We start from the raw sequence: 15,248 nt of genomic DNA on the forward strand, positions 1-15,248 counted from the left end.
TTTTTTTTAATATTTTATTTACTGTTGCTGTGTTGTTCAAAAGTAATATCTTAATATATATTTTTTTATTTAGACCATGTCAATGGCAGGCAAAAAACTTAGCTATTCTCGGAATTGGATAAGAAAGCCAGAGCAAGAAAAAGATTCTCAGAAATGTAGAATAAAAATGGAATCCTATTTAATAAAAAAACTGCAAAAGGAAAAACCAGAAGATAAGAAGGATGGAGAAGTAAAATCAGAGTAAGAATCTGATTCAGGTTGCGCTCCTACTGCTACTAAACTTTGTTGTGATGCGTTATCACATAATATACAAAACTCTGAAGATAGGGGCCTAAGCCCATCAGAAGTTCCAAATCCATATTCATATCTAATAATAAGTACAGAAAATGCAACAGAAACACTCAATGCAAAATCAGGACGTTCTGGAATTTAAAGTGTTGCTTATTTAAAATTCACTAATAATCTTCCAATAATACTGAACCAGCTTCAAATTGAAATGATTATTTATGGATCTTGCATATTTCAGAATTCAGTATAAATGCAGTAGCAATATCGTCTAATGCCAAAATCTTTGTTCTATCGACGAGTCGATAATGAAGAAGAAACTGAAATTAACAGATCTTGGTTATTATATGCACCAAAAAATAATGCAGCATACTGCTTTTGTTGCTTTACTGTTTATTACACCATATTCTGCTCACAATCATCTTTCATAACACCATCTTGTTTTAATAACTGGATGAAATATGATAAATTGATTAATCAGGAAAAAGTCCAAATTATTGAAAATCGTTTAACACTTGGAAAGAAACAGAAAGAAGATTAATTAAAAACTGAGAATTAATGAATTGTTAGAAGAAAATGCACAATCCGAAAAGAAATATTACAATGAATATTAGCTTGTATGAAGCATCCGATTCTACACATTTTTCCTCTACGTAGTCATGTCGAAAATCTAGCCCTTCAGAATAGTACAAATGTCGGAAACCTATTATCTTTACTTAAATTGGTCGCTCAGTTTGATCCACTACTAGAAAATAAATCATCTTAGAAATCGCTCATTGAGAACAAAGTGTTGCAAGTCTTGTGTGGATATTGACCAACAGAAAAATTTCTGTCAAAGAATCTTTGTGATTTATGAAATACATGCTAAAGATGCAACCTCAACTGAAAATAAAATTTTTGAAAGATTAAATTTCGATCAGATTTTATTAAACTGCAGATCACAATGTTATGATAATGCTGCTGTGACGTCAGGTCACATACCTGGCTTTCAAGAAAGAATTATAAGAAAAATAATAAAGCATTATTTGTAAATTGTGATAACCACTCATTAAATTTTGCAGTAGTTTAGTACAGTTAAGCAAGATTCAGTCTTTGTAACATGTTTTGGAATAACTGAAAACTTATACACTTTTTTTTCTCATGTTCAACATTTCGATAGGAATTATGAAAAAAACTTTTAAGGAAATGGTTAAACATGAAAGGACTGCCAGAACACAAGCAATTAGCATTATTGTCAATGAGCTGGAAGAAGTAATAGAACTATTAGAAAAATTAGCACAGGACAGTATTGTAAGTGACAGCTACAAATTTTATTGCAAAACACACTGACATTTTAATTCTGATCATCTGCAGCTCAGATTTCAAGATCCTAAGATGAATTTTACAGAAGCGTTAAATGATCTTGAACCATTAGCATCTCAACTTGCAAAAATTAGAGACTAGATCTGAGAAGAAACAATAAAAAAGGTCAAGTCTCTTTGCGAAAAATGGGATATTGATAAACAATTTATGTTCAAAGATGCTGAAAAATGCTGAGCAAATTGGCTAATGTTGAGCCTTTTCGCAGAATGTAAAATTTCTCACATTATGGAAAGTGTTCTCAATCCTCTGTAGCAGGAAATAAGTACATGATTTACACAACTAAGTGATCTTAATTTAAAACTTGGATTTTTACTTCACATTGAAAATTTATTATAGAAGGTTAATATCGATAAAGATCTTGAAAAAATTGTAAAAATTTGGGTGAATTTTATAATACTGATTTTAATTGAACAGAACTACGTTGAAATATGCGACTGCAAGATATTACTCTGCAAGTAGAAAAGAAATTGAACCTAAACTCCATTTCAGCTACTAACTTTTATAATCTCACATGGAGAAGGTTTTCCAAACCTGAGAGTCTCACTTCAAATAACCTTTCTATTTCAGTTTCAGTTGCTAGCTGTGAAGGTTCGTACAGGAAATTAAAAATATTTTTAACATATCTACAGTCCACAATGGAACAAGATCGCGCAAATGAAGGGTGCAAAAAGAAAAAATTGAAACGATCGACTTTGATAAAGTAACTGATAAATTTGCTTCAAAGACAAGAAAAAAGTATGCATACCAATTAATTGTATTAATGTATAATAATTAAATATTGTTATTAATAAATATACCTACTTATATTAACTTTTTTCATAGTTTAAAAAGTGAATACTTTTAAACAATTATAAATATGTAAAATGAATAATATCTTTTTAACCAATTCTAGATGACCATATGTCCAAGTTTTTCATTGACAGACACACATTTCCGAATCCAAATCCTAGTCTTGATTTTTAATCTCAGATTTAAAGCATAACATGAGCCTGTAGGTAGGTACTGCATTCTATCGTTATTTGTATCGGATTCTTATTCTGAGTATATTATATTTTTTTGGAGGGGGAAAAAAGGCGTCATGCCCCGGTCACCAATTATGCTCGCTACACCACTGGTATCAATGCGCAGGTGCTGAATTTTTATTTTCATGTTCATTTCTCTAAAACAAAAATTTTTAAATGCCATCATTTTAATGATATAACATTATGCTCATTAATAAAAAAGTGTCAAGAAATAAGTAAATTTCTGCAATAAAATTTTCATAACTGAATCATTTTTAAAAATCACCAAAATACTGATAAATTACAAAAAGGATAGAACTCGTTTTCAGTTCAAAAACAAGTAAAATTTAAATGGTAATCTCAATAATTGCTAAAAGTATGCACTTAAGATATATAACTGACAGATAGATATCAAAATGTGTCTTACAAAAAATTGCAAAACTTGTGAAAAAAGAATTTTCCAAATAAAACTACAACAGTTTCATAAAAATTATGAAAATTGATAAAAGTCTGAAGATATGTTTTCAAATTTCAAAAGGCAACAATTTTTTTAAATTGTACTTGATATAATATACAATTAAAATTTTCAGTGTAATTACTGATTATTAAACATTTAATTTGTGAAAATACCAATACAAATTCTTTCATACAAACGCTAATTTTAGAGTACTTAATGGCTTAATAAAAATTTAAAAACTTACATCAGTAATGGTACACAGAGCTCTAATTGCAGCAGGCCTATATTGATCTTCCTGAAAATAAAATTATAAATTATTCTCAATTCAAATAATTTATTGTCTGAGGGACATAATCAAGGAACAGTTCAATTATTTTAAACATCTAAATACAATATAATTGCCGAAGCAAAATAATCTGTAGACTGCTTTAAGAAATTCTTAATTTCTTGAGAACAGTTACTGTCCATTTTTTTAACTGAAAATTGTAATAGTAATTTAAATTTTTAATCCACAAGTAATTAAAAATATTTCAGCACATCAAATTAATTGGAATACAGTGAAACCTTGAGACACGAGCACCAGTATGTTCGAGATACAAGGAAAGTATGAGCAAAACATTTGTCTCTAAATACGACCACCGACTTGAGTAACAAGCAATAAGCCAGGCTGTTGGTACGCGTGGTGCCATTTCCCGATTTGGTTCTACTCGGGAAACCCCTCGTCAGATAACTCAGTGTTCTTTGATCTAAGTGTGCACTTGCGAGTCAATTGTTTATTACATTTAATGTGAAAATAATTATTTCACGATACCTCCCAAGAAGATTGTTGCCTCAGATAGTGCTGCAAAGAAAAATAAAGAAGCCAAGACTGTTCAAATTAAGAAAGAAATCATAAACAAGTGTGGTGTAAGAGTGACAGAATTGGTAAACACTTACGGCCTTTTGACATCGACGATTTGCACTATTCTGAAGAAGCAGAAAAAAATTAAGAAACTTGGTGTAGCCAAAAGAGTTAAAGTTACTTCCAAGCACCGTCCAAAACTATTAGAGATGTTGAGAAGCTGTTCTTGGTGTGAATTAACAAGAAGCAGTTAAAAGGTAGGAGTCTGAAGCTATCATAAAGGTAAACTACGGTTATATTATTTACCAGTGTTATTAGAAAAATTGATTTTTATGTTGATATTTTTGGGGACACAGAATGGATTAACCTGGATTTCCAATATTTTCAGTGGGGAAGTTTGTTTCTAGATACGAGAAATTCACTATACGAGCTTAATGCTGGAACGAATTAAATTCGTATCTTGAGGTTCCACTGTACACAGTTACAGGTTGTGTGTTTTCAATATTAGAAACTTCAATAAATAGAACACATTTTAAAATGGAATATCAAAAATAACTAAAAGAATTTTTTTACAGGGAGTACAAGAAATTCCTGGCTGTTAGAAACATTTATCAAAACAGTCTGACATAAAAAACTAAAATTGTTTTAGGAAAATTTATAAGCAATATTAAAAACAGGATCCGTTTTAAAACCTATCACGCAAAATCATTAAAAAACATTTCATAACAATCAATTTTAAGTGATGTAATTTATTATTATTCTAAGAAGTTTGCAAAAAAAAAAAAGGGGGGAGGAGAAGGGAAGCTTCTAGCAACATTTTATTTGACACATGTTATTTTATAACTTTCTCTTCTATAAACAATATTTATATTTTGTTTTTCCTTACGGCAAAGCTACGAAATTTTACAGTGCACCTTTTGAAACTCACAGTATAATTCCTTTAAAAAAAATCTAGTTATTAATAGCACGTGAAATTCTTTATAATTTAGATCAAATAGCTCCCAGTATTTTTTTTTTTTTTTTCTTTTCTTTTGCATACCCCTTTGTAATCAAAGTAATCTTAACCTCCACCTTTAAAACTTCTCTCAACCGTTTGCTACTATTCTGGCAATATATCTTACTAGTGCATTATTTCAACACCATAACATTAATAGACTGTAATGAATAAAGCTAAGAAACATATGATTTGAACACACATGACACTGCGACAACTCTCTGCTTTTAACCAAAAAGAAGTTTACAAAACTATAAACAAAAGAAATGACTTGGAAATCTAGTATTTTCTTAATTAGATGAGTAACAAAATATACATGATGTAAAAATTGAAATTGGCTGTTTTGGTAAAACTTTTTATTAATATACAAACTGCACAATAAGATAACTCATTTAAAAGATTCATCTTAAGAGTTAATTTTGCTTAATTTCTGTGCAAAAAATATTTGGCAATTTTTTTATAAAATATAAAATGAGGATTTAAAATAATTATAATTTTAAGAACAAATTTTACTGATACATAATTTAAAGAAATTGAGATTAAGAGCTCAACATATTAATAAGAAAAACAATACAAATACACACAGAATGTTCTTATTTTAACTTGCTTACCTTGCCAGTCATATCTTTAGTCAAGCTAGAAAAGAAAAATTGCACCAATATTACAAAAATGTATCCAACATTTGCATATTTAAATAGATATTTCATTTCACTTGTTTGTTAACAGCAGCAGTAAGCCTTGTAGAAATTAATGTCAAATGGATTAATACATTTCTGGACTATAAATGACCACTTAATTTAAATTTTACAACAGTACTTTAAGTACAAGTTCTTAATCCAAAATAAATGTAAATCATGTAAAAAAAGAATAAACATAAAATACATGAAAATTTTACTGCACCTACACAAAAGAGATGGCATAAATGGAAAATCATGAGGAAGATATTACTGTTTGCACGTGAAAACAGTCTTCCATAAAAATATTAGATAACTGATTTTAGGAACATTTTATCGTTTCTCATTTTCTAAATACATTGTGTTTGACGCTCATTGGTTCTTTGTTTCACTCCAAATTCACCTATTGTGACTTGCTTGCATTTTAAAAGTGTTTCTGAAGCGAAATAACACAGTCATTAAAAATGCTCATGTTGCAGCCCTTTACCGAGTTGATATCTTTACGTGAAAACTTTACATCTTACCTCATTTTGCACAAATTTCACATATCACATTATTTTTTCATTATTTTCTACATTTATTTCATTTTTTATATCATTATTTTCCCCCTTTCTTTTGAAAAGGTTCCCCCCCCAATCATTTTTTGTTGCAACTTCCGAGTTTTAGTTCTTTCCTGTCCAGCTCATTTTTTATGATCCTCTAGCAACTTCTTCGTGTCTTCATTGTTAATTTCCTAGTTCATGATTTCACACATGCAATTTCACTAAATGGATAAAAGTCTTATGTAAATACTGAAAGTCTGCCTGTAAGTCACTTGTTATATTTTGTTAATGAAATTTAAGCAATCAATTTTTCAGAAGTCCCTGACTGTGAATTACATGGCACAGATTACTTCGAAATGCTTTTGAAAATTGCATGTAGCCAACTTGAATGTTCATAGCTCTAAATACCATTTACCATCTGAGGAGTTTTAGTTCAGATAATTTGTGAATTGGATTTTTTGCGATTCAAAGTTCAACTGTACTAAGTTTACAACCACTTAGAAAATTTTGTGTAATTAATTTTTGATAAAGGCCAACAAATTTGTTTGAAAACCTGTTGCATTAAGTCATGTTATACAAATTTTGCCAGTGACGAATCATGTTTTTTTGTTCTGGGAAAAAAAAGGCTGCAATAATCTGTACAGTCATTAGGTACATTTAAATTCATAAAGGACATTTTACCAGAACTGGCCTTTTTTTCCAATAAAGTACAGTTTAGTATTGAAAGTTAAATAGATCACAGTAAAATTTTACATCTCATGAAGATAAAATTTACTTAAATTTGAATACTTCAGACACTGAAAGTGCTGACTAGTATTGGAATGATTACAGCCAAATGGCACTGTTAAATTACTAAGAGTTCCATTTTCAATAGTCAATTAAAAGTGCCATTTACATCTTGTATTTATGATGGAGTCTTCATTATTTTGAAACAGAATAACCTTTTAATACATGAATTCATAGTATGTTATTATTACAATTCAAATCAATACACGACAACCGTCTTCTGACTGTTTCTTTCCTCTTTCTTTTTTTTTTTGAACAGTGGGAAAGAAAAGTATTCTATTGAAATTTTAAGAGGTATTTATTCCTTCAGAAACTATCCATTTTCTGGCTTGGTTCCCTTTTAATACTTTTGCCATTTCTTAAAGCTCTACTTGACAGGTTTTAGTTTTCATTAATTAAGAAAATGCATAAGAGCTATGTTCAAAAATATTAAAACAGTATTTGTAAAGAATGTTACAAATACTTTATCAACAAAATAAAATAGCATAATTCAATTTATTTCAAAGTGCAACCCTTTGCTATGATTACAATAAAATTATGTTAATTTTATTTTTTGACTTTAAATTAGCAAACTGAATTGAATAAAACAACTATTCTTAATAATATTTCCCATTCAATACAAGTCATATTTTACATACTGCTAAATTGTTTTTTGATTTTATAATGCCAAGAATTTGGAAATAAGTGATAAATTTACCATTATTGACATGGTATGTGGTAGTTTGAACAAGGAAATTATACATTTTATTATAAAATACAGAATATACAAAATCATAAGTAATTTAAATTACAAACCTGCTAGTTACAATTATCACATCTTCAGCTATTTCAGCCAACTCTTTGATGCACAGGTAAACTAGACGACGAAGAATGGGATCATTCGATTGGAACAATTTGGTCATAGCAAAAAATGCTTCAGTTGCTTCAACAGTACCCAACTGTTCTCCCTGTCATAATAAATATACATGAAAAAATCCATAAGCAATATAAATTGTTATAAATGCCCACCTCAGTCTGTCAAAATATGACTACATTTATTCAAATAATTTTCACTGCCAATTTCAATTATGAAAGTAAGAATGTTTCATGTTACTCTGAAAATTAAATATTCTGAAATCAAAAATCAGGAGAATTTTCTCAATAACAAAAGATTTTTTGAATGATAAATGTATATACAAAGAAAACATACTTTAAAAAAAATTTGAAAGCTTTCAGATTTCCTGTAAGACCCAAAAGAGTTTTTTTTGTACTGTTTTATGCATTACCCTTACTTATTAAATATATTCTTCACACTTAAACCACATAAAATTCAATTGAACAGCAATATCACAAAATACATAAAAACAGCATATCTTTTGACTTTCCAATAGACAGTCTCAGGTGCTGGAGATACGTTTTTCTGCATAGTGTTGCCATTGCTAGCTTTGAAATCATTGAATTTGTTAACAAAAATTCATTAAAAGTTTTACAAAATGTGAAAGATAATAAAATCAATTTGAAATTCAAATTTCGGGCTTCCAAGTGCCCATGTTTGAGTGGAGGATTACATTATTCAAAATTTGATGGCTCTAGCAGGGTTCATAGCCACATTTTAGTTAAAAAAATAAGCACCTATAAGCACTTTTCAAGCACATTTTAAGAAAGAAAAATAAGCACCTATCTAATTACATTATACACAACAGCATAACCTTAAAAGAAAAATTAAGACTTGCAATTTAAAATATGAGCAATGCAATATTTATTGAGAGAATGAGCATTACCTCAACCATGGAAAACAATGAACTGGTTTTTTTTTTTTTTTTTTTTTTTTTTTAAATTTTAAATGACAGTTCAATTTACAGAATTAGTTTAGAATGATAGAAAAAAAACTATGCAGAACTAAACTATATTACAAGATTTAATGATGAAATTTCAGTTCAAAATATAGAAAATAAATAATAATAAGACATATTAATTGTATTCACTTGGCACCTAATAATAAATACAATTTATTTTTCCACTCATATTAATATTTAAATAATTTAACTTAAATCAAAATTCTGAACATTTTCTAAATTTTCATTGCATAACAGTTTTCCCTTAACATATATTCCAAGCAAAGTAATTTAAGTAAAAAAAAAGGAACATTTCTGAAATCAGGACACGGAAAATTGCTTCATGCAGTCATCCTTTAACAGTAAAAGCTTAACTAACCCGCATACTTGGAAATTGCCAAATATTCCGTACAGTCGAGCATAACTGGAAAAAGAGGAGGGGCAGAGATTTTAGCCGTTCTTTAGATTTCTCGGCTAAATAAATGATTTTGACATTTCGATATGTGCATCACATAAAAATAGACCAACGGAACTGAGAAATATTCTGCTTAGAAAGCACAGTCAAACTCTTTTAAGTGTTCATAAATAAATCTCAGACTGAACATCAAAATTAATTATCTCTGCAAAATATGGCAAACGTTATTGTGCAATACGTGCATTCTTCCATCCGTGATATTACGCAATCGGAATCAACAGCTGCTGGTATTTGGAAAATAAGAACTACATAAAGGAAAAGGAAGAGACTCAACTGGGGTGTTTTTGATTCTAATTTTGAACAGACTATGTTAAATTTCCGGAATAGAATATTCTTCGTTTGGAACGGGGAGACCGCAAAACTTTTAGTCCTATTCAATCCAGATTGGACAGTGACAAAAAAAAAATCTGCTGCTTCAATAGTAGAGATTTTGTGGAGAAAGGGTAGAACTTACCAACCTTCGTACTGTGTATTGGCAATTAAAAAAAAGGGGGGGAATTATTTTGACTATTCGATTACTTTCCTTTTATTTAAGCCATTCAAACACATTCCTTAGAAAGCTAATCTGTGTAAAAATACACCCATTTTTGGAAGTTTATCTACACTTCAGCAGCTACTGCAACTATATTATAAATATTCATACATATGCTCATAATATAAGCATAACGATCATAATAAACACGAATATGAACTGACCACGCGGAACGAGAATCCAAATTATTAAAATCTTGATAGAAATTCAAACGTGTGTAGTATTTGGGTGGGATGAAAAGAATATCGAATGTACCGGAATTTTCTATGGTTTTCGCAATTCTTTGACCAATAGAACAATGTGCACCTGTCTGTACTCCCGCGTGCACCATAGGTTACGTTAATGCAGAGAAAGGGGGAAAAGCTTATTTCCGGGAGTATGATTCACCATCTGACGTTCCATAAAAGGAAGAAAAGTTGTTTATTTAGTTTCGGCTTTGGTACGGGGGAAAAATGCGCGTTCATTAAAAAAAGCACTAAAAGCAAAAAAGCACTAAAAACAAAAACAAAAAAATAAGGGCTTTAAAGAAAAAGTAAGCACCTATAAGGGCCTTTATATCTTATTTTCAAATATAAGGACTTATAAGCACTTGTAAGGACTGCTACGAACCCTATCTAGGTACAGTTTTTTCACGATGCCAGAAACATACCTACATTCATGCACATTCGCCTTTATTTAATTTCTTTTAAAATAATGCACGGTGATAATATTTAGTGGTAACAATCTGAAAAATTATTCAATGCAAAATCCCTCGTCAAGACTAATAGCCCTTCTGAGCTAACGTTCCACTGGCCTAATAATGAATTAACTTTATATAACAACTAATTAATATCTAAAAGTTCATCTTAAATGCAATAGGCAAAAATATTTACAAGCAAAAAACGTTTTTATTATTTAACAAAAAAATATTTCAATTAGTTTTCATGCAAATGCCAAGAACAATGGCAGACTTTGCTTTCATTAAGTAACTCTTTGGTGCTGGACAGCTTTTGCTAATGAAAGTTTTTTGGTTAGAGTAGACAGAAGGGTAACCCTTGTATTATCGCGAAGTTGTTTCATTTATCGTCAAGTTGTAGTTTCATTTATGGTAGCTTGAATAGTTGAATGTTATGGAAACCTTATTATGATGTAATTGGTTGCATGATTGCAGTAAATTCGTAAGAGCTTGTGATGTGTGTTGGTTAGGAAATATATTACTTGTTTTGTGGTTTAGATGGTAAAATGGCTAAATGTGGTAAGATTAATTTGACGTTTGAATTATGTGGTGACGCCAGTATACACATTCTAGTTCAAATAATTTTAGGAAGTTTTTGGATTCTGTTAAAGAATTTTGTTTGACAGAAGACATGTTAATTTGTAAATAAGGTAAGTGAATATTTCCTTTGTGTAGTGCAAAGATGAATTTCCTTTTTCATGTTATTTCATTGTTTGATTTAAAATGTAGTTTATAGAAATTATATTTATTTTTTTGTTGGATGTTCCTTTGACTTTTTAAGTGAATATAGTTCGATGTGTACATGGACAAAGTCAAGGGAGTGCACAATGCCTAGTTTATGAAATTCTCTGATGTTTTTTTGCAAGTGAAAATCGGTTGATATGTACATGGATACCAGTTTTTGCAATTCTTTGTCTTAAATTCTTGACATTAAAGAAAACAATTGGATGCAGTTTTGCTTCCGTATTATTGTTTCCATCAGTCGAATGGCACAATGAAATTGCTGGAATACAATCAATAACTGAAGATTTATTTTTCATACCCATTTCTATAACAATTGCAGTTGTTCTCGTCCTTGCACTTGAGAATTTTTTAGTGATTTCACCATTGGGGAACATTTTTCTAAAAATAAAGATTCAACACGGTCCTATGCATTCAGTTGCAGTTATGCCCCAGGGCAAACATAAAGAACAGGCATTCTGCAAGAATAACTTTTTGGTGCTTTGCTCACACAGACAAATTTATTTTTCATTTTTTTCAGTATAACTTATTTTGTCTTTGCACTTTTACATACTCACACATTTAGAAACATTAGCCTTTCCATTATGCAAAATCAAAAAGTCTTAGTGAGAAACAGTACACAATGCAACTGCATTACATTTCTTTGATGAAATTTTATAAATTCATTTTAATATGATTTTTGAAAAGTTCATCAGTATTTTATCTTTTTGCAGACTTGATTAGGAAAAAAGATAACAATTTTTGTGTAACTCATCCTTGAAAGCATATGAAACTCACTGATGAGATGAACGAAATTAACAACCTCAACCTTGCTTGAACTTATTGGTGAATGTATGCCAGAGAACCTGCAGTGTCCACCTGATACTCATTAGAGAACTGGAGCATGACGTTTTTGGACACACATATACTCTAACACAAAGAAGCTTGCCATAATGTCTCACCGACGACTTTGCGTTTTTTTGTTTTAAATGTAATCTAGAGATACACCAAGCGCTTTCAGATGTCAAAAATCACTTTTCTGGATGCAAATAATGAACTATTAAGCCATGATATATATAAAAATTGTGAGAAATTTTAAAAATAAGAGAAAGTTGGGAGAAAGCTGTAAATTGGGTTCGCAGGAGTACAGTTGGAAATATATATGGAACTGGAATTATATACACAGACGGTCAACATAAGTATGACAACCTTGCAAAAAGCTTTAAGAAACTTTGGTACTTTTCCATTTGGCCGGCACGAATCTCGCCAAGCAGACTTTATTGGCAACAACACACAGTATTCACATAAATAACAAATGTTAGTTAATGTTAGTTCTAAGAATTTTTTATTTTGAAAACATAAAAATTTTAATATCATTTAAAATTTCACGACCCAAAGTGATCTTGTCTCACGTAAACTACGCTACAAAAATCTAACTGTCAGTAATTATCTATATCAATTTCAAATTAAATCTTATGGAATACAAATTAAAATGCAAGAATTATTTCAATTCGTACAATTAGCTTACTCAGAAATTATGCAAAACCACAGTGCTTTACTTCACTAGAGCTCTCATTAGAATTGATGAATTTAACCCCTAACTTCGCTTTTTCTATGTTTTTGCTTTTGGGTGAGCGATGTGATTGCATCCTAATTGACTTAATTACCACAAAAGCCCTTAGTGATAGAAATTACTTAAATGACAGATATATTTTGAAAATATAGTAGAAAGAAATAAGCAAACTACAAATGCTCGTTACATGTTTATTTACTTGGCTAACTAAATATGTAAGATATATTTTGAAAATATAGTAGAAAGAAATAAGCAAACTACAAATGCAAGTTACATGTTAATTACTTGGCTAACTAAATATGTAAAGTGCATTTGTGGTTTGCTTATTTCTTTCTACTATATTTTCAAAATATATCTGCCATTTAAGCAATTTCTATCACGTTATCAGCACGATATGCTCTAAAGAAGTTTGTTTAGCAGAAATTTTGATTTTTTCGAAAGAAAAAAAGCAACATCCACAGCGCTGACAAAGCTAAGCCTAACACGTGAAAGTAATTTTTATCACTTAGGGCATAAAATTGAACTATCTGGTAAAAATTTTATGCCAGTATTCAAAGAAAATATTGGCATAAAATTACATAGAATTTTAAATTCATGTAATAGAAATTCCATTACATGTTTTGAATGCCTCATTCTTACATAGACTGAAGTATTCAAAATAAGTATTCAAAGTTACTTGTTTTGAAAATCTAGCGTAAAAGGTTACCAGGGAGGATATTACATTTGGCATCGGTTGTACCATTTTTGGCGACTTTATCACCTGTGCCGGCAAAATGGGAAAAGTACTGAAACTTTTTTCACAGGAGTTTAAATATAAGCTTTTATTAACTTGTGTTGAAAATTAGTTATTTAAAAAAAAGTTCCAGGTAAGAAGACCGTTTTATTTAGTTTTCAAGTTCAGTTAGTTTTTAAAATCAAAAGTCTTTCATTCACTACAACAGCACAAAAGTTTAACAGTTTGAAAATATTATTTCAAACATAAAATATTAATCTTATATGCATTAAGAACTAAACTTTACAGTAAATATTACCAAAATGAATTAATAAAAATATTTACCTGATTGAGGAGATAGATAACTTTAGTCAAAATATGTGCACATTTTCTGGGATTCAAAGGAGTTTCGTTAAAAGTCCTAGCCTAAAAATGTATAAAGTTAGAACTTTACTTTTTGATCTGAATATATATATATATATATATATATATATATAAAAGGTACTATACCGTTTTGAGGACTGTACAAAAATTGCAGCGAAAATGTATGCGAAAAAGTGTCAAATCTAGCAAACGTGCCCATTGAACAGCGGGCCAAATCTAGCGTACACGCTGATTTCAAACTGCGTAAGTTCAGATAGTTCTATATTTCTTAAGACACAATTGAACTACTAGTTTAATTTTTAAATCCTTTTTTGATTTTAAATCCTTTTTTGATATCCTATGGATTTAACAATTTGGGAATTGCCCATGACGAAAAGTCTGCAACAGAATTTCTTCAAAGAAAAGGCATCATTCATTATAGAAAATTATGTTTGAACAACCAACGAGATGAAATTATTCTTTAGCGATAACTCGGTAGCGAAAAAGAGATGCAGGAATCCATTCAGTTAAGTTTAGCCTTTTTTATATATAAATTATAATAATGATCTGAAATAGTTATTTACTCTTATGCTTCCATTCAGTTAAGTTTAGCCTTTTTTATGTAAATTATAATAAAAAAGTATTATATGAAATTAACCTTTCATCTAAATTAAAACAATAATCTTTAAATAGGTATTTACTATTATAATTCCTTTTTTGCGTTAGGGTTGCCGCAATTATTTTTGGAAGCACTGGCATCAACAATAGTTTGGCGATTTTTTACGGCCCTCAAAACAGAATAATACCAAAAAAGGAAAAATATATGAGCTAAACACTCATTTTTGATAATCCATATTTTGATTACATCTAAATACAGAAACAAAATAAATATTAAGCAGGTATTTTTGCAGAAATTTTACATAGCAATCACTATAAAGCAGCGAGGTCACAGCATGGTACAGGAATAAGGTTAGTCTTACTTACCTGTTAAGTATCTATTTTATGAACATATACCTGTTAAGTAGTACCTATTTTATGAATATAAACTAATTTTATGAAAGTTTTGATATTTATTTTCTATACTTATTCTTCCTTAAATTTAAAACAAACAAGATTTTAAAATAATCTATGTACACGTGTATGTATTTTTCAAGTTTTGAGGAAGAAAGGGGTGCATAGGACACAAAAGGTTGAGAACTAACACTATAAAGCTACTCATGCTTCATCAAGTATAATTCCTATTTTAAAATAGCAATTTTAAAATAAGTCTGAGATACGTACTTCAACGATTCTGGATTTTTCTAGATATTAGATTGTCGGTTTAAATCTAATATGATGACATGTAGAAATTTTTAAATTAAAAATATAAATATTAGTTTTTGAAATAATGAAGCATTTCTGA

General features: G+C 29.6%; 1 protein-coding gene across 2 annotated transcripts in view; it reads right to left on the bottom strand.

Moving 5' to 3' along the window:
* gammaCOP (coat protein (coatomer) gamma) overlaps positions 1–15,248 on the bottom strand; it is a 60,504-nt gene that overhangs the window by 39,665 nt on the left and 5,591 nt on the right. For both annotated transcript variants that reach the window (XM_035351418.2, XM_035351419.2), the window contains exons 3-6: positions 13,829–13,909; positions 7,738–7,889; positions 5,552–5,576; positions 3,350–3,400 (exon numbers count right to left, since the gene is read on the bottom strand). In XM_035351418.2, coding sequence (XP_035207309.1) covers positions 3,350–3,400; positions 5,552–5,576; positions 7,738–7,889; positions 13,829–13,909 — 309 coding nt within the window. The remainder of the gene's footprint in view (positions 1–3,349; positions 3,401–5,551; positions 5,577–7,737; positions 7,890–13,828; positions 13,910–15,248) is intronic.

This window comes from Stegodyphus dumicola, chromosome 5 (assembly GCF_044657685.1).
Source record: "Stegodyphus dumicola isolate Sdum_Otavi_A_Nest chromosome 5, ASM4465768v1".
Classification (NCBI taxonomy): domain Eukaryota; kingdom Metazoa; phylum Arthropoda; class Arachnida; order Araneae; family Eresidae; genus Stegodyphus; species Stegodyphus dumicola.